Source organism: Argentina silus (assembly GCF_951799395.1).
Source record: "Argentina silus genome assembly, chromosome: 1".
In the NCBI taxonomy this organism is placed as follows: Eukaryota; Metazoa; Chordata; class Actinopteri; order Argentiniformes; family Argentinidae; genus Argentina; species Argentina silus.
The window spans coordinates 7,757,708-7,777,323 of record NC_139655.1 but is presented as its reverse complement, the minus strand read 5'-3'; the positions used below and the strand labels follow the sequence as shown (position 1 = coordinate 7,777,323).

Genomic DNA, 19,616 nt, shown 5'->3' with positions numbered 1-19,616 from the left:
TAGAACGGGAACACGTGAGCAGGGAATGGGAAACTGGAAGCAGGATTATACACTACAGAGAGACACAGGAGGGGCGCTGAACAGGTAACTGAAACAGATCTGACATTTGAAAGGGTATATTATGAGTGACTGCGATAGCAGAACTTCTGTCTCAACTTAAAGGCACATAACCTATCCCCAGCATGGGATAAATCTGGCAACATTGTTACATGGTGATGGCACGGTATACCAATGTGCATACTGTATCCCGTGACTGGAATTATGATCATGTAAGTCATAATAGTTATTTGCCATTTGAAAGTAATCTGAATTATATGCATTACCTATTTCAGGGAAATAGAAAAATCCATCACACGTTTAGACGTATTACGCATGTGTCATGAAATGTGCCTAAATGCACATTTGAATGAACCATAGAAATACACCTTCTACAATTTCTGTCGACGCTAGAGATTTTATACTGTAGCATGCGGTAGTGTGGAATGCATTGTAGTTCTAAATTCAGGAAAAGAATGCTTTGGAATGACATGGAGTTACGCACGAATAAGCCATTTGGCTGTGGACCCATTTAGTTAATCTAGCTCCGATGAAACATAGGACAACTTTATTCTCAATATTCACAGTAAATTCACAGTATATTCAGATTCTATTTTGTATAGCCTAATCGCACGCTGGAATGCCAGGCATGACACGACTCTGTCTGGGGACTGTTGGATTTTATTGTGATGGAATGTATTTTATATACTCAATGAGTTAAGAGCACACTAAACAAATCACTTTGAATGCTTTGAATCAGGCATTGGATTGGTGCATAAATTACTCCATTGTAAGAATGACATCCTAAAATGGTGAACTTACCTTGAGTTAGATATAATTCGTCGTTATTACGCATTGTGTCAAATTATGACAGCTGAATTTGTTGCACGAAATAATCCTCTGAGTCTGATAACCAGGCTGGATGTCTTTTGAAAATATCCATATTCCACTTGTTTTACAGGAAGGTCACCAGGATACTGTGGCAGCTTCAATAAGTAGTGCAACAATTTGAGAAGAGTTTTACGCAGCAAAGAATACGGAGGAATACTGAACCAAAGATGAATACAATTGTGTTTAACAAATTGAGTAGCCAGGTCCTCTTTGAGGAAAAGGCGAAGGAGGTTGAAAGGAGCAGCAGAAATTATTTAGAGGTAATCGATGGACAACATCCAGACCTTCTCTCAAGCAATCAAGCAATCAAAGACAACAACGCCATCAGACACAGGAGGCCTGGGTATGTAGCCGACCTCTAATTAATTAAAACGTCTCATAAGCAGATCTAGACTGCGTAAAAACGTTTGCAGTAGATTGGTTTCATAATTATATGATATCAGATCAGGTTAAAGAGGCTTCTCTGTTGGTCAAACTGAATAAGGAACGATAGCGCTGTGTGAGAGATGTGATGAGTAGAGAGATGAGTACTGAAAAACTTCAAATACGTGAATGACTCACACCCTGCGATGACTGCACTTTGAGGAAGGTGACCCCCAATGGGTATCCTAATGCGTAATTACGCACAAACGCAATCTAAATAAATACCATCCTAAAATAGTCTTTAATCAGACTCAGTATTAAAATGATTGAGAGAATGTTTCGTAATGTAAAAAAAAAAAAATCATAATATCGCATTGTCCTAGTTGATTAGCCTAAATATCATTCCGCAGTCCACACCATGTAGCCAACTTGTTATAATATAATCAGGTTTTTGAAGCATATTTCATTTCCACCAATGCAATATAATCTTATTGTTTTAGGGAATTGCAGGAAATTAATATTTACCATTGCAACCTGGTCTGTATTTTAGTGTTGATATTCACAGATAATCTTGAGATTAATATCTAGGTCATCCGTGTTCAGTAGCGTGTTTAAAACACGTCTCCGTCTGTTTCCAATAAATATATGTGCCCTTCAACTCTATGTGTGGTCTAGTCAATCATGTATATATTTTTTCAGAGATAGGGAGTAGGCCTAGGCTATAAAGGAATCTTGTCATCCGTTATTTTCGTCTAGTCGGAAGTCAAAGACTCAAAAGCCTTAGATTGCCAGGGGTGTTTAGGTCTACATTCAACACGTATTTTGTTTACAGACAGTACAGTAGTCTTTTATATGCTTGGATGTGCACCAACATCGAACCAAACGTGATGCTGTGTGAAACACAAGGCAACTTAAGCAAACATCCTACACACCAACTCCGTGTGTACCCGGAGTTATTGAAGTACACCGTGTGTGTAAGGAGAGACCAAGGGATAACACAATGACCGTAAGGTGCCGCTTCAGAGGGAATATCATTACTAATGAAGAATATTAATATAAATACGAGGTGTGTGTCGCCAAAATTCAGTACAGGGAGTAAAATGTTCTTTAGGTTGTTCATACAGATCTAGATTACAAGGAAAATATTTGTAGAACATGAACCTCAGGCAGACCTGAGGTTAGAAGAAAATATGTTACATCTGCAGTCGAGTTTTGGGAAAGATAGAGCGGGAATTTCATAGCGCCATACTGACATCTACAGGTTCAAAACCTGAGGCAAGTATTAATGACACTTGATGGAATAAGGGGCCTTATAAATAATTATAAGTATACCAAAAGGATTATGAACAAGTAGTCCTATATGTTATACGTGCAACATGGGCATGCATGTTTTATGAGTGAACAAACAACAACGCATACGCCTTCTTGAGACATCTCCCGTGGTTGTAAAATTGAACGTTATTATTTGTTTCTTTGCAACGTTTTCGTGCCTTGTGGGAGGAAACTCTCAGCAAAGAAACAAGCAACCAATAAAACGCCTGTCTCTCTCTAACTTAATTATAGCACATTTTTGGTGAGAAAATTACATGCTATCGGGATGGTCATTTTACGTGTCATGATAATGACTATAGGCCATTTTTTGGGGTTGTTTGTAGGCTAAATACACAATAATGTTCCCCCTGATGTTATATGGATAAACATCATGCGTTTAGCGTTAATTCAAGTCAGTTGTTTATTTCGTTTAGTTTTTAGTTTAGTTTTTCTCACCTTTATATGCAGATAACGTTTGTATAATGTAATGTGTTGATAATGTTGCCTATCATTGTATTTGAAATGTAGTTTAATGATTCCTCCTCAATTGAATACTGATTGACTTTAATTGATTGATTCATATTGAATATGTGTAGTCTTGAGTGATGAGGAATGTTCTTTTGTGCGTAGCCTACTGATGTAGGCTATAGGCGTTTCAACGGATGTACCAATTTTCTTTTGCGTTAGTGATGTTTAATGTTATTCTTAATTCACATTATACGTTATGTTGTTTCTTAGTAGTTGTAGTCTACCGTCTGCACTTCAGCACATGGTCAAATATCAATATAGGATCTGAAATAGGCAGTTATTGGACCTACACATTTACACCAATATAACATATTTTTACATTTCATAATATCAACATTTTTCATGGTGACGGTCCGAACACCAAGCAGTGTGTGATTTTATGTTCTCTTCAGGGGTCGTCAGAACGGCGGCAAAGTGCGACACAAGCGTCAGGCCCTTCAGGACATGGCGCGACCCCTGAAGCAGTGGCTGTACAAACACAGAGACAACCCGTACCCCACAAAGACGGAGAAAATACTGCTTGCCCTAGGCTCTCAAATGACCTTGGTCCAGGTAAGTCGTTTTTTTATTTTGTATGTACCTTGTTTCTCTAATATTGTAGCCTTATTTCAGCCTGTCTCACTGAAATGGATAAGCAAATACAAATATGTATGATAGGCAGATTTGGATAAAGTACAGTACATTCATTCTATTTAGGTACATTTGCCTTGTCCTTCAGCCATCTATCTCCTCCCTCTGTTTGTATTATGGCAGATTTGGCCTTTTAGTCAATCATAAAGAGTAAAGTCACTCTGAATTACTGTGTTTCCATCATAAAGTGTCAAAGCTCATGGAGCCACAGTACAACAGATGGTGAGCTCCTCCCTATGTGCATTGTCTGACATGTGTTGCTCATGTGCGTATCATCTGCACACAAGGTCATTCATATGTCCGGGGAGTCTGTCCCGACTATTTCTAGAGCGACCCCGCGTTGCCTTGTCTGTTTTTAATTTTGGGTCTAATTAAGCTGTTTGTTTTGGGGAGCGTGAGCACAGCACAGAGGAATGCTTTGCATGGAACACCCACACACAGACCAACACCCCACGTGCCTTGTTCTGTCGGATAGCAGGGGGTGAAAAGTCATACTGCGTCCATCCTGTCTGTAAGCTGTCGCTATGGCACAGGCCCTGGGCAACAGGGTTGACCGCAGTATTGCCCCTTTAGATGTCTGTGGTGGAAAAGCCTAATTTGACATACCGTGCCATCTCGCAGCCTAGTGACAGCCATCTTTCTCTCAGTGCTCATTAGAGAGCCGCCTTACTGCTGTCCAAGCCACATGTAGACGCCTCCTCTGAGGCCCCTGGTGTGACATGCCCTCAGTGCCACACAAAGGGACGTGGGACTGTCTTAGTTAACAAAAAAGACACTATTGAAATAGAAAAGATCCGAATATAAGTACTCTAACATAAGGCCGTCCAGCCCCTTCATAAGTCGCTTGAAGTCTATTGAGCATGAAAAGTTATTCTAGTATAACATCTAATGGTCTCTGTTCCTTGTGAAACGGAGAAGGCTGGGCCGAATATCATTTTATTGCATTAAGAAGACAGTGTTTGGAAAAAATGTATTATTAGAGGGCGGGCAGCAGAATCCAGAATAAGCACACGGGATGTACAGTTTGGTTGGAACATAAGTTAATGAAACGTTATGTTGGTCGGGCTGTCCAGCGTTTAGGGGTGTTAAATGTTTCTGAATGGCTTTTTGAAAGGCTTTGATAAAGACTAGATGAATGCTGCAGTGTTTCTTGCTGGTAGGAGCTGTTTCCCCAGCGTGTCTGGGATGTCTCGTAGTGTTCCGGCTGAGAGGTATGAGAGTATCAGGGTCCACCACTTTGCAACTCGACTCTCCCTCTGTCATGCTCAGGGTATAAGGCAGACCGGAGGAAGGCAGAGCAGACATTTTCATAAAGGATAGTCTCTGTTTTGTCATGGATGTGGAGGTGTTTGGAATCAAAACAATAACAGCGATTTCTATTTTTCCCCCCCTTTTCCCTTTTCTCCTTGTTCTTCTCTCTCCTCTCCACATATTCTTTTTTCTCTCTCTCTCTCTCTCTCTCTCTCTCTCTCTCTCTCTCTCTCTCTCTCTCTGTCTCTCTCTGTCTCTCTCTGTCCTGCCCTCTCCCTCAGGTCTCAAACTGGTTTGCCAATGCCAGACGGAGGCTGAAGAACACAGTCAGACAACCAGACCTGAGCTGGGCATTGAGGATCAAACTCTACAACAAATATGTTCAGGGCAATGCTGAGAGACTGAGCGTCAGCAGTGACGACACCTGCTCAGAAGGTGCTGCTCTCACCGCCTTCTAACCATGTGATCTCAACAGTAAAAATAGGGCATTCTTGTTATAGCCTGGTATTATGGTCCAGGGTTTTCCCTGGTTAAGTCACATGCTCAGGAAAGACTCCAGGCCCTAGACATGACACCTTATGATATCGGACATTCAGTGCCTTTATCACACAACACAAGGTCAGCCAAACTCAATCATATCTCTATCCCTACGCCGAGCTCCAAAGTAGGGTCCCGTCATGCAGATCCATGTGTTTAAAAATGGCCTGTGTGTCCCACTAGACTGACAATGAGGCTTACAGGCTGTGACACACTGTCATTAAGACACCCCACTGGGCCGGTTGGGCCCGGGACTGGCTTCCCTTCTGTCTCCCAGCCTGCAATTGGAAAGGAGGGCCTCTGTCAGGCGTGTATTTACTGCTCTCTCTCTGTGCTAAACTCCCTTTTTCTCTCTTTCACACACACACACACACACACACACACACACACACACACACACACACACACACACACACACACACACACACACACACACACACACACACACACACACACACACACACACACACACAGCTGTGGTGTCACTCTATGATCCCTAATTAGGTTTTTGAGTAGCAGAGACACACAGTGTGGGTAGGATGGAATGCTCAGTCTTGGATGGTGTTTTCTGTGCCTGCTGCTCCAGAGGCTGGCTGTGTGTCTCTCTCCATTCCCTTGTCATAATATGGTTATGAAGTTATCCTCAGCCCGGCTCCCTGCCCTGGCCCATATACTGCAACCCTTCCATAAAACACTCTTGTTAGAGCATTAGTTAGTGGGAGAACCTGACCCAAATCACCATGTAAATTACCCAAAATGTGACTGCATGACCTCAATGTTAGAGTGGGGTGCCATAGCAACTCCTCAACAGTTGTAGGTCAGATTGTTAGAGTGGAGGAGGGCATAGTTTAGGTTATTGGACTGAGGAAAGGCATGAAACAGTGTCTAGGCTTTAAAAAAACCTCTGGCTACTAGTTTGTTTTACATGTCACCTGAGAATTTCACCTCACCATCGGGGATGATGTACTCTGAAATACTCCAAGAATATCTACCTCAGAAAGTAAGGGGAGCAAAGCAAATACGTCCATGTGGTTATGATATGTAGAAGCTATAATTATAATTTGGCTCACACTGAATCAAAACTCCGACCTGCCCAAATTACCCAATTACAGTCTTGGCACTGACAGTATCTAGAGTGGAGTTCTCTTGATTTCCCTCCCGAGAGGATATCTGTTTTTCAGCACCGTGTTTTATCTTCTGTGTTTTCTTTCATCAGGTGGGGGCCAATATTTTAATTCAATCTCGGCCACAAAGCTCCCTGGAAATTATTTATTTCTGCAAAGAATAACAGCAATGTGCTTTTGATAGAGAGGAAATAGGCTACCATCCGTTATGGTTTCATAATGCGTCTTAAGCCTGACGGCTGAAGTCTTCACTGTTCTGTTGACGGGCTGCCAACTGGAGGGCAGAGGAACTGAATGTGTCTTTCTTTTGCTTTGTCTCTTCTCTCCATGGTGGCTCCCCCTGTTGGCTCAGATGGGGATAACCCTCAGCGGACACAGACGAGTGTGGGCGAGTTCAGTAAGCCCATGTACCAGAGTGTCATCAAGAAAGAGGGCGCCATCATGGGGCCGGGGCTCCGGGCCGACCCTTCATTGGCAGAGGACTACGTGTCTCCGCCCAAGTACAAGAGCAGCTTGTTGCACCGGTACCTCAACGATTCACTGCGGCACGTCATGGTGGCCAACGCCGTCATGGACGCCCGCAAGAGGAACCACTCTGGATCCTTTAGCTCCAACGAGTACGATGATGATCTGCTCTCACCCTCGTCCTCAGAAGCAGAGGCAAACTTTGTTTATCGAGCTGGTAAGAGTCCACATTTCTCACATTCTTTCCTTAAGATTCGCTGCCTCTTTTTTTTTTTTTTTGTCCCCATCTGCACATTTTGTTTTAATTCTCACATCTGGCCCATCTCGAACACTTGGGCTATGTCGATGTTCCACTGCTCCTGTTGTCCTCTTGCCTGGTTATGTTTCCCTGTGCTCTTTCCTCATGCTCTCTTCATTTAATATGTATCCAATTTCATTATGATATTCGTGGCTACTGAAATGGATCTCCTCACGGATAGTCTGGGTCTCTAAATGACTGTCATATTAGATTAAGAAACTCCACACAAAGACATAGAGGAGAGCCAGGCTGTCTTAGGTTTAACACTACAGACACTGGGGTTTAACACTACAGACACAACAAGGCCATGTGTAACATGTTTATACATTGACTACTGTTTGGCATGCCTTTGATCATGCCATGAGGCCTTACTGAGAGAGAGCAGGGCAGGCTGAAAGGGAACTGTGTGTGTGTGTGTGTGTGTGTGTGTGTGTGTGTGTGTGTGTGTGTGTGTCTGTGTACGTGTGCGTGCATGCATGTGTGTGCCTCAAGGGGGGCTCAATGCAAGTAAAACAAAAATAAAATCGACTTCAAGTCATACAAAATAATGGATATTTCAGCGAGGCACTTAAGACTGTGAAAAGTGCAATTTCCACCAGGCATATGAATTTCCCACAGTGCAGTGCCCCTTAACCTGTGCCTCTGGCCTGGCCTTGGAAATCCAAATGGCTGCATGTTATGAAGGTTTCATGGTGTTTCAAACACAGCTTGCAGGTGTTGTAACCAGTCAGACCTAATCTCTCTGTGCTGCATTGAGTTCTTCAGCTCAGAACACTGGGCCTTTGTTCAAAAAGACTTCATAACTGATAATAATGTTTTCACTGTTTTGTGTATAAAGTTCAACGCCTGTTGGGATAAGTGAGGTGGGGGTGGAGGAGTTATTATTTTATATTATTCAAACTTCAGCTTATGGATAAACGTGTTTTACATTATCTCTGTGCGAAGGGAGAGGAATTTGAAATCTTGTTTAAGCTGGATGGGGAGGCTGTACAATGAAACGCACCAGCGACCGCGACAGTTACAATCCTCCTGATCAAAATCCTTCAAACTCCCTGACCTGAACGTCAGACATTCTCACTGAAGCACCTGCTGAGAACATCAGTCACCAGACAGTGAGAGTTGAGGGCTCAGGTCTAAACTCCCTCCGAACAGATAGAATAAGAAAACGTAAGAGGTAATAATTTACCTTTCTCGCACAATGTTTTAATAGAAAGTAACAATTTTATCTCCATGGTAAATATAATTTCTTGGCGCTGACTTCTCCCTCTTGGGTTTCTGGGCGCTGGCGTCTTTAGGAACTGTTACTCTGTTACATGTGAGAGGGCTCTTGAATCTGACACATGGAAAATTCTCTGAGGTATGGACTCACGGGAATGTTCACGCGAACACCTGCTAGGCCCTCATCATTGAATCTAAGCAGACAAAAAAAAAAGAAATTAAAATGTAATTCCACATCTAATCTTGTTGTGGCAGAGAGAGAGAGCGTTTAAGCTTCAGTTTGCATCATTTCCCCTCTAGTTTTCTCTCCTGTCTGTACATTCCAGATATTTTTGTAGTGAAAGAATTCCTCAGCCTTTTGACAATTACAGAGTGTCTGAAATTTCAGGCCTGAGCTGCTTGGGCTGTAGGAGAGAGAGAGAGAGAGAGAGAGAGGGAGAGAGAGAGAGAGAGAGAGAGGAAGAGAGAGAGAGAGAGAGACTGGGCTCTGAGAGCTGTTGGCACTAGCCATTCTGCATAAGCCCTACCTCTGTCTCACTTTTGATTCGCTTAAGCAAATGTGGCGTGCCCGGCGATCAGGAGCCCATTGGTTAAATGTCCATTAATGGGACAATTGGGGTTGGCTGGCAGCAGCCCCTGGTGTTATCTCTGACTTCAGAGGGCAGTCAGACGTGGCAGGAGATGCTGAGTGTAGATTTACGCTGTCCCTGCAGTGGAAAAAGAAAAAGGCTTTTGCTTGAAAAAAAAAAACATGAAAACCCTGTTGGGAATTTCATTGAAAACAAGGAGCAGTAGAATTCCAATGCACATGCCAGGGGTTTCATGCCAAATTACCCTTTAATGGGATATTAAATGGCAGGAATCTCGGTGAATGTTTTTCTTCTTGCTCAGTACCAGATTTTGCCCCATCTGATATGATATAAATCATTGTACGCCAAATAATTCTAATGTTTCTATGAAAGGGGAGAGTGAGTGATCATGGGCAGACATTTCACAGAGGTTTGACACTGGTATAGTACATTTCTGTTAAGGCTATACTGTTGAAGCATAACCAATCAATATCACCTCTTCATTTTTGTTTCATTTTGAATTGGTCTACTTTCCAAATCTAGCTATTGATGGTATTCTTTTAGTAAGTTAGCGAACAGCTGGTTTGCTCAACAAAGTTTCCAAAGAGTCGTTTTTATGAACTCTGTAGAGTGGATAAGCTCATCTGCCAAATTAAGAAAATTAACAGCTATTGTCTTTTTCCCTTGTAATAAACCTTGCGTCATTTCACATTAAAACTATTTAATTGTTTTCTGTTTACTCTCCTATTTCTTGCAGTTTAATACCTTGAGAGTACTTGCTAGTTCTAATAAAAAAGCTAAAATGTGGTTTATGTGTTTATAATGTTTTTGAGGGCCAAAACGTTGTTTTGTTTAGTCATTCTGAGAACACACTCTGTTCTAATTCAATAATCTTTTTAGACAGGACAGTGCTCAAGACGTACTGGGACACATAACACTGTAAAGCTTACCTGTGTGATATGGCATTAAAGTGACGTGTTACAAAGGCAGGCCACATTCAACACATAGTCAGAAATATGTTAAATGAAAACAGTAGTGTTTGACTGGGCCACTGAGACTCGTAAGAGCCTTTAAAATTAGGTCACAGCAAGTGCCAGACAGTTATTGAATCCTGGAGAATTGTATGCCGTTTAAAAAGAGCTTACATATCATCTCCCTAAATGGAAAGGTTTGGTACCAGCATGACTCAGAGGGTACCTAGGATGGAGACAGAGCATACAGTACATACTGATTACCGTCACTGTCTTACATGGATTAGGTTTTAGCAGGTTCTAGGTGGACAGGTGGAATTAAATAGTCTTCCTAAGTCTTACACAGTCATTATTAGCCCATAGTAGCTGGTCTGCGTTTCATCTTTATTTTAACTACTTACATAACGTATGCTGCAGGATATCTTCCATCATCAAGAGATCCTTCATTTCTCTCAACTCATTTATCATACAAAAATAAGCACTGTAATGAATTATACAACAGCCCAATTCTGGGTGGAAACTGAAAGAAAAATCTTTTTTTTTTTTTTTTTCAGCAAGAAATGTCACAGTAGTGTTTGTTGAGTGATGAGGGAATGTGTAATTTAGTAAGGCTAGCTGTAAGAGGAGGCCACAAGTGAGTGGGAAGACAATACTTTACTGGGCTGGATGGTGACAATAAGCCTCCCTGTGACACTGATGGATGTGGATTCCTCCCATGGAGGCTCATCTCAGGAATCCAGCACGCTGCACTGGCCACGGCTCTCTCTTTCCACCCTTTCATAATAAAGGAGGATGGAGAGAGAGGCTGTTCCAAGAGAGAGGTCCTGGCCAAGACTCACTGGGTCCAGGTCTGGCCTTCAGAATGAGTGTGGAAGGGGGGGGGGGGGGGCGGGGGGGGCTAATATGGCTAGTCTATATTTCTCCAGGAGGGGATGGGGCTGTCAGGAGAAGAAAGTGAGCGCAGCGGCGATGAGTAAGAGACTGAGGGAGAGTGGCATATAGTGACCTTCCTCTGTCAATGTGTTTCATTTTAAAAGGCTGGAATGAGTGAGCGAGTGAGTGAGCGAGTGAGTGTGGATGAGTCCTGTAGAGAGGGGCCTCTAAAACAAGGTTATCTACTAGAGGTCATCCATGATGTTTTTTATGGATGATGTAAAGTAAACCAGGCACTCTCACCAAAGCAGAGGCCGCTATGATGTGCAGTAGGTGTAGGGGCTCCAGGTGTCTCCCTGGGTGTGGTAGTAGTGATGATGGTAGAAGTAGGGTCCTGGTATTTTGTCGTGGTGCAGCTAGATATGAGTGACAATGGGAGGCAGGGCCCCGTATGAAAAAAATGTAGGCCCCAGAAACTGGCTGTGATGCAAACAGAAACAAGTAGTACAGAGCAAGTGTTCATTAAGATTCAAACAATCCTTCCATAGAGAAGTGTGAACTGACAAACATCACCCCAGTCCTGTTTACATAGAACTCTTAACATAGACGACAAGAGTGGAAATGAATGAGTATGGCTTTCCTCAGAGTGATCATTTTTAAATCATCACTGTGAGTCTTGAGAGGTGCTCAAATAACACGCATACCCAACAATCAGCACGTCAGAACACACAGCTGCCTGGGTAACACACTAACCCAAGCTGTATACAACACAAATTGGTTCCATTTTAAAAACAGCCTAACATCTAAAAATTGTCCACAAGTGTGTTCCCACAGGAGGGCTGTGGAGGGAAAGAGAGGTCTGATGACAGACTAGAGGTGTGACCTGGAGTGGTCTGACCGGTCAAAGCTCTCACACACACATCATAGAGGCCCACACTAAGGGCCTTGAGCTTCAAGCCACCCCATCATGGAATTGCAACATAATGATGCAGAGTGGAGAGCAAACATATCATTTTGGTTCCAGCTCCCTAAAAGGATATTTTAGTCCAAGAAAACACTTAAAAATCCAAGCAAATTGTGTTTACACAAGACTTGCTATTCTTTTTTCTGTGGTTTTTGTGTATTGCAAACAATCTCCATTTGTCTCAGAACCTATTATTGAGAAAGCCTGGTGGAAATACCCCTGCGATGTTTGGGAAACATTGTTGTTTTGTCTGTACAGTACCTGTTCAATCAATGAGGGGTTATAATGATAAGGCATCTGGGAAATAGTTTAAGAATGAGTCTTCTGAACCTTACCTCGGAGGACGTCATCGGGGATATCGTTACGATATTAATACGCCCCTTGAGACTCATACACCTCTGTTGTCGTTAGGTCAGTGTTTGAAGTATGCACGTAGAGATCCAAAGATATGAGGACTCCTCTGGAATCGGTGTCCAACCGCAGGCCCTGCTCTCTGTCCTGATGACTGTTTCCATGCCAACCATCTGCGGCAGACATGTACTGTATAAATCTCTGTCACGCTAATCTTTGCCACGGCCTGATGTTCCCCAGAGATGTTGCTGGTGGTGGTCTGGCTACTTTTTTTGTTCAAATTGCCTGGCAATACTATTGAACACACACACACACACACACACACACACACACACACACACCCACACACACACAGAAAAACACACACAAACACACACACACACACACACACACACACACACACACACACACACACACACACACACACACACACACACACACACACACACAGAAGGAGAGCCTTAACAACGTATTTACTTTCTCATTGAAAGGCGCTCCAGCCCTCTCATTTGGCTGATTTACGTGCTGTGATTAGCCTGTGTTTACTGCCACTCGTAAACAGAGAGACTCTGGGATGTTTAAACGGCTGAAACGCTGTTATTATTTCTTCATCTCCAAAGACAAAGTGTGATTCTCTTGGGATTGTTGTTATCTTTTTCCACAATGACTGATCCATTGTGGTCTAGGAATGTCACTGTGTCATCTGCCTCACAGACGTGGAAAAGGCCATAAATAAACTGAAGGATACAGCTGTCTTACAATGGCTGTTTTTTGTACAGTATGTGTGTACCAGCAGGTGTGTGTTATTTAATGTATTTAGCAAAAAGTCTTATCACAAAATGCCTGAGGACAGCAATAATGCGATATGGGAACTACTGTAGCAGGAGGTAGTATAGTGATTGTTGACCTGGATCTACAGTATTCCTCTCAACACTCTGTGACTTTACAGTTTGGACTTAAATGGAGGATTATCCAACTCAAGCAACACATTCAAGTCAAGGCCATGATAGATGTTTATACTGAAAAACTAAAAAGGTCTTGATTGAATGCTGACACTCTTTAATACCATCATCCAGTATAGATGAATGTACTTCACAGGGATAGAGTAGGCTGCCATGCGTCTTATTACATGTACATCTTTTCCTTTTACTGGTTGTGTGAACTTCCCTCGATGTCTCAACGGTTGTAAAACCCATAAGTAAAGCAGGCACTAAAGACTAATTTTCCATAATGTGTCTGTGTCTGTGGCTGTCTGAGTGTGACTGGCTGGCCCTGGCCCTGGCCCTGGCCTGGCCTGGCAGTGTAGGAGAGTGGCAGTGAGGGCCTGTGGAGCCCCAGCCTCTGGGATGCTCAGAGCCAAGGCATCACTAACTTCATTCACAGACTCCTCTTGACATTTAAAAAAGAAAAAAAAAAAAGCACAGACCATTTGAAACTCTCCGAAAAATAGGAGGAAAAAAATGGCACTAAACCCTCCAGTGTGTCAGTCGACAGTGTACCTACTCAGTCCCCTCTCCCTCTCCCTCTCTTTTCATGGCTGTGATTGAAGCCTTCAATAGGTTATTGTCAATACAGTTACAATGTGTAGATGAAGGTAGAAGTCTTCACCAGTTGAACTACCAACAAAAGATTTGGCTCAAGATGTAGGCCTGGCCACATAATCCACTTCATTGTCTGTCCTTTTGGGTTTTTAAAGGTAATGGTTAAAAAGTTGGCCCAACAGTTGGCCCATTGTTGCATATGTTTTGCTGAAAGCTTGATTTTTCTGTTAGAAATGGTAGCAGTCATGATGACTCATAATAGTGTAACTCCTGAGTCATACCCCTCTGATTGGCCTCCTTGGGCATGTGTGTGATGCCTGTTTCTCTCTGTCTGTCTTTCAGGAGCTAAGTGGGAAACAGGCTGAGCTCACTAATTAAGTGTATGTGTATATGTGTGGGTGTCTACTAATTCAGTAGAACATTTGGTTTGTGCACACAGGGCTGGCGTATTTATTGTTGTGTGTTGCTAACAACAGCAGCAGCTGGTTATGATATGCAACCACCCTCCTAAGCAGGTGTACTTTATTCCCCTTTCATTTGTCAGTGTTTGTTTTTACTTGTTTTTCCTATGTTTCGTTTCACCGTTCTTTGTGCAGTGTTCACTGCCCTTTATTACCCGCGGTGATGTTAAGTGAGCAAGTATTTTTGGACCTTCAGCGCAACGCCAAAAACCATCAGACTTCTTTGCTTTCCCCATGGCGATCTTAAAGAAAGTCAATGAAACCCTGCTGTCAGTATAACAGAAATGCAACAGCGTAGTAGACTGACTTTCAGTAGCAAAAAGAATACAAAAAAAAAGAACGAAAAAATAATAAAAGCCCCGCTATGATTTATTGACAATATAGTTATAGTTATAGTTTCTTTGGCATGGTCATTGTTTTAAAAAATCTGAGTTTTAGATGTTTTAGGCACAGGGCTTTGGAAATAGAGTTGTGCGTGCCGTGTTCCGTTTCCAGATCTGGGGTCCAAAGGTCCCCGGGGCAGTGGGTCTTTCTGGTTCGGGCAGCGGGCGGGGTCTCGGGGGGGCGCTGGGTTGACGACGCGTGCATCCACACCCTCCGAGACTGCAGGACGCGTCACACAAACATGCCTTTTATGGGACTGAATGGCATCTGGACACTGGCTGCCTGAACACTGAACCCTCAAAGATTTCAGCCTCACTGCACAGAAAGCCTATTCCATTACCAAACAGTCAGACACTGTACTTGTCTTATCGGACTGTACAGATTACAGTAACTAGCTCTGAGACAAAAGAGGTTGATACAGAGGGTGCATTTTGGCACCGTGATAATCCATTGTGTTTTGTATGGCTGTCGTCATTAGCAACCAACTCATACCCTGATGGACACAATAGGAAACATTGACCTAATATTATTTGAGGAACATAACAACACTGCAACACATGAAAGCAATATAATTGGGGTGTAATTACAGCGCTGTTGTTATGCAGAATGTAGCATATTTTAATCAGTGCCAATCCTTTCTCTACAGTTGTACTGGTAGTAATCAGACTAGATTGAGATGCATGGAATATGCCTGCAGCTCCCATTAGCTATGCATGGTAGACCACTGCATCTCTGGTGAAGAATTACTGCTGTCCTCTGAAAAAGGGGAACGTACATTTCACTCTGATATTGACAGACGGAGTCAGAGAGACTCCGGTCAAACATTAGAGAGCAAAGCTGGAAGGGAGAGGAGGGAGAAAAAAAAACAGTGTAATAATTTCAAGGTTTTCAAATGGCCCATGAAGCCGTGGAAGAAAGCTTGTTCTTGACATATAACAGATACAGTTTTTCCTCACAAAAGGGAGAAAAATTATTCCATTTATTTTGGCTCGACTGCATGAGAACAGTCAATTTTAGGCACCTGAAGCCTGCTTTTGTGTCGATTAACTATCGTCGCTTGACAAAAAAACTTGGCATAGATTATCTATGATGGCGTCAGCGGCATAAGAAAAAGTGCGCGACACCCAAAAGTGTCGACTTGACATCATTTTTGTTGATGGACAGTTGTCGGCAGTGACGAACGATAGAGCATTAATGACCTTTTAGTCACTTCGGCAAGAGGTGAAATAGAGCAAGAGAATGGGTGAGAGAGACTGATGAAGAGAAATAAAGTATTAGGGGAGACATAGGGAGATGAAGCAAGATACGGCCCCGAAGGGAGAAAGGAAAAGAGCGAGAGAGTGCAGAGAACGCTGCCAGACAAGAGTATGAAAGGATTTTGCTGGAATGCGCTAGTCAGTTGAAACCCTGAAATCCCAAGCTGTGGTTTGTTCTTCTTGGTAATCACATCCTCATATCTCTCTCTTTCTCTCTCTCTAAGAATCACAAGCTGGTTTGGGTGTGTGTGTGTGTGTGTGTGTGTGTGTGTGTGTGTGTGTGTGTGTGTGTGTGTGTGTGTGTGTGTGTGTGTGTGTGTGTGTGTGTGTGTGTGTGTGTGTGTGTGTGTGTGTGTGTGTGTGGGGAGCTCTGTGGAGTTCAACTATTACTGAAGAAATGGGAAACAACAGGAAATTTCATAATCAGCCTCACATTAGCCTTGGGCTGTCCAGGCCCGGCACTGTCAGTGCGGGTCACGGCACATGTGAACGTTTTCGGAAAACAAGCGTTGAGCAGTGAGAGGCGTTTGGAATGATTAGGTGCCTGTTTGGCCCTGCAGGAGTCTGGATGCCGGTCTGGACTCCGGATTTAGGTCTTTGGAAACTAAAGGTCTGATGTGAGAGGTGGCGGCACGCAGCAGTGAAATCTGTCTGTCCTTTCTCTGCTGTCAGGGAGGGTTTGGACCCGTGCGGGTTAAGGACATGGTTTTCCACTGCTGTGTAGGAGACCAACCCTAGCACTGTGTCCCCACCCGACCTGCCCTGCTTGTAAGAAGCGTGGGAACAAATTCCAGTGAAAATGTGCGACTGAATTTTCATTAGAGAAGAAACGTTGAAAACACCCGTCGGCGATAACTTGCGGTGGTGGCAGTACGAGTGGCAGCTCATTAAAACGACTGAACACGTTTCGACATTTTCTTTACAGGAAAATGTGGTGCGGGCGTCTCTGGGGCTGTGTGTCGATGGGGGATCTGGGAGGGCAATCATCCTAAATGAAAGCAGCTGGCGTCCACATAAGAGAGAGGCTCACCTCAATCAGGATAGGCCAGGCCTGGCGTAATGCATTGTCCAATCACACAGCAGCCACTGCTGATTACCTTATCCCAAGATGCTTGGGTAGCGGTGCACAGATGGAGGCCAAATACCCAGCTACACCTGAGCTGACCTGGAGCTTTGTGCTAGTGTGAACTTTAACACAGATGGGTCCCTCTTAGTTTAGTCTCCTCCCTCACCCCCCCCTCCTTTAAAGCTCATTGGCCCATGCTGTGTGTTTTGTTAACTCAGATGGGTGTGCCTGACGACTTTATGGGCAGGAAATCCAGATGCTCTGGTCTCTTTTAATGGACCTCGGTGGGTGCCAAGCCAGTGTCATCATCATCATCATTGCTCCCATTTGAGGAATAGACATGTCTCTTTCTTTTCTTACCTTTCTTTTTCCATATTCTCCATCCCTTTCTGCCTCTCTCTCTCTCTCTCTTGTTCTCTCGTCTCTCTCTTACTTGCTCATTTTCTGTCTCATTTCAAGCATAATTATCTGTGCCCTGTCTCGTTTTGTTTTCAAACATAATATTAGAGAGTGTGGTTTGATTAATGTTAAACATTCTCTATTCTATTATTCACTGTTCGTCTACTATTAAAGATTCGGGCAAAGATTCAGGCATCTGCAGCCTACTGTATTTGTTTTGCATCTGAATCAAGAGTGAAGACAGAGGAACACATGTTGCTACAGCAGGAGTGAATGTGACTGGACCCCACGCACACATGCCCTCCTAACCAGCCCTCAAGCTTGGGCTTAATTAATCCTCATTGACCTCCGGGTAAAGTCATGAAATTAACATTTTTCTTCTGTTGTGCTTTCAGAAACCATGGACCATGGATCAAGTAAATGTGACAAGTGAGTGTAGTTTACAGATTCCTTTTTTGACGTGCTACTTCGGACTAGCGTATTTCTTTATTTTTACTATGATTATTAATTACTGGTAGAGCTCTCCGTAATTGTGCGTTCTCTCTGTCTGTTCAGCAGTGTTCAGAAGGAGAAGGTACGGGGCAAAGATGAGACATACTGGAAAGAGATCAACGCAGCCATGGCCTTGACGAACCTGGCGCAGGGAAAGGACAGCACATCAGGGACGACCAGCTGCATCATCCAGAAGTCCTCCCATATATCAGAAATCAAGACTGTCAAAGTGCCTATGGTGCAAAAGTATTAGCCTTCATCTCCCCACTCTATGCAAACATTCCGTTTTTGAAAACTCAGAAGAGTCAAACGAAACAAGTACTCTCTTCTTTTGTTTTGTTGATATTATGGTGGTACAGTGCAACAGAAGACAGCCTCCTCCTTTGTCTGTTAGTGTTTTCCTGCACATGCATTAGACAAGTGTTGATCATCGTTAACTGCAGTATTCTAAACGAGACACTTTTGTAATGTTAACTTATTTGATGAATCAGATTTTTGTTTTTATACTCCGAAATTTGTATTGTACTTTGCCAAAGTGCCTTTTGGAAGTAACACGCCATCCATGGTTAATGTACGGTTGCAGTGTGCCTCTTGGTTTACACAGGACTAGATGAGTGAAGTAGACACTCATGGTAATTTAAGAAGCTTCTTCTTCTATGTGTGCCTTACAGAGTGAATTAACTCACCATCTGAGGCACTGCTGACCTTAAATAGCTCTCTGTACAGCTCTCATTAATCAACACACACACACACACACACACACACACACACACACACACACACACACACACACACACACACACACACACACACAATGGCATTGTGCATGTTTTGTCTGAGTCTTCATTATGACTGTAAATGTAGCACTGTTATGTCTCAGCCAGAAACCATCTCTGACCTGCCAACAATAACTGAATACATAGATAAGTTGACTCAGCCAACACTCACACTGACATGAGCACTAAGAGGTTCAAATCGATTCGCAGCACCACTGTTCTGCTGTCGATAGTCACCACCTTCATCATGCTTTCCACAGATCGTCCTTGGCTTTTATTTTCAGAGGAAGGACTCTTATCGGGGCTTTTAGCCGCAAGCAAATGTTGAATTAGCACCAGCTTATGGTCACACACACACACACACACACACACACACACACACACACACACATATAAGGACACATGCGAACACATGTACACATGCACACACACACTTTGAGGTTTGGTGCTGTATCTGTTTAAACAAAGAGGGCCATGACCTAAAGGGATGTTTTTGTTTCTGTTATCAGTGTTGTATTATATGAAGAGTGTTGCCTTTTCACATGTTTCCGTTCAGAACAAGGTACTTCACAGTGAAGAAAAACACACCAGCTCACCAGTCTGTTTGATCCTCACTCCTCTGCCATCTGTTCAGAATTAAATTCAAATTGCTGTTTACAAGAAGCCAGAGACAGACTTAAGTTTTACTTCGTTAAAAAAAAAAAATTGCATTTCAGTATTACGTAACTCTTTGTCAGCCAGCAAGTGTTCAAGTGTTTCTTATTGTGAGTTTGTTTATTGCGGTTGTTCAGTTATATCAAAGTTTTACTTGGTTTTACTTAACCATACTGCATTAAGTATTCCTTTTTTGACTGAATGGAA

At 43.0% G+C, this 19,616-nt stretch overlaps 1 protein-coding gene across 1 annotated transcript; it reads left to right on the top strand.

The window, feature by feature from the left end:
• Positions 1 to 1,094: 1,094 nt before the first annotated feature.
• On the top strand, positions 1,095 to 18,232 carry mkxa (mohawk homeobox a; the record flags this gene model as incomplete). The annotated part of the gene is given in 7 exon segments (XM_083684534.1): positions 1,095 to 1,274; positions 3,498 to 3,511; positions 3,513 to 3,681; positions 5,292 to 5,445; positions 7,024 to 7,353; positions 17,883 to 17,916; positions 18,043 to 18,232. Coding segments are annotated over 7 exon segments (1,071 nt in total).
• Positions 18,233 to 19,616: the final 1,384 nt, after the last annotated feature.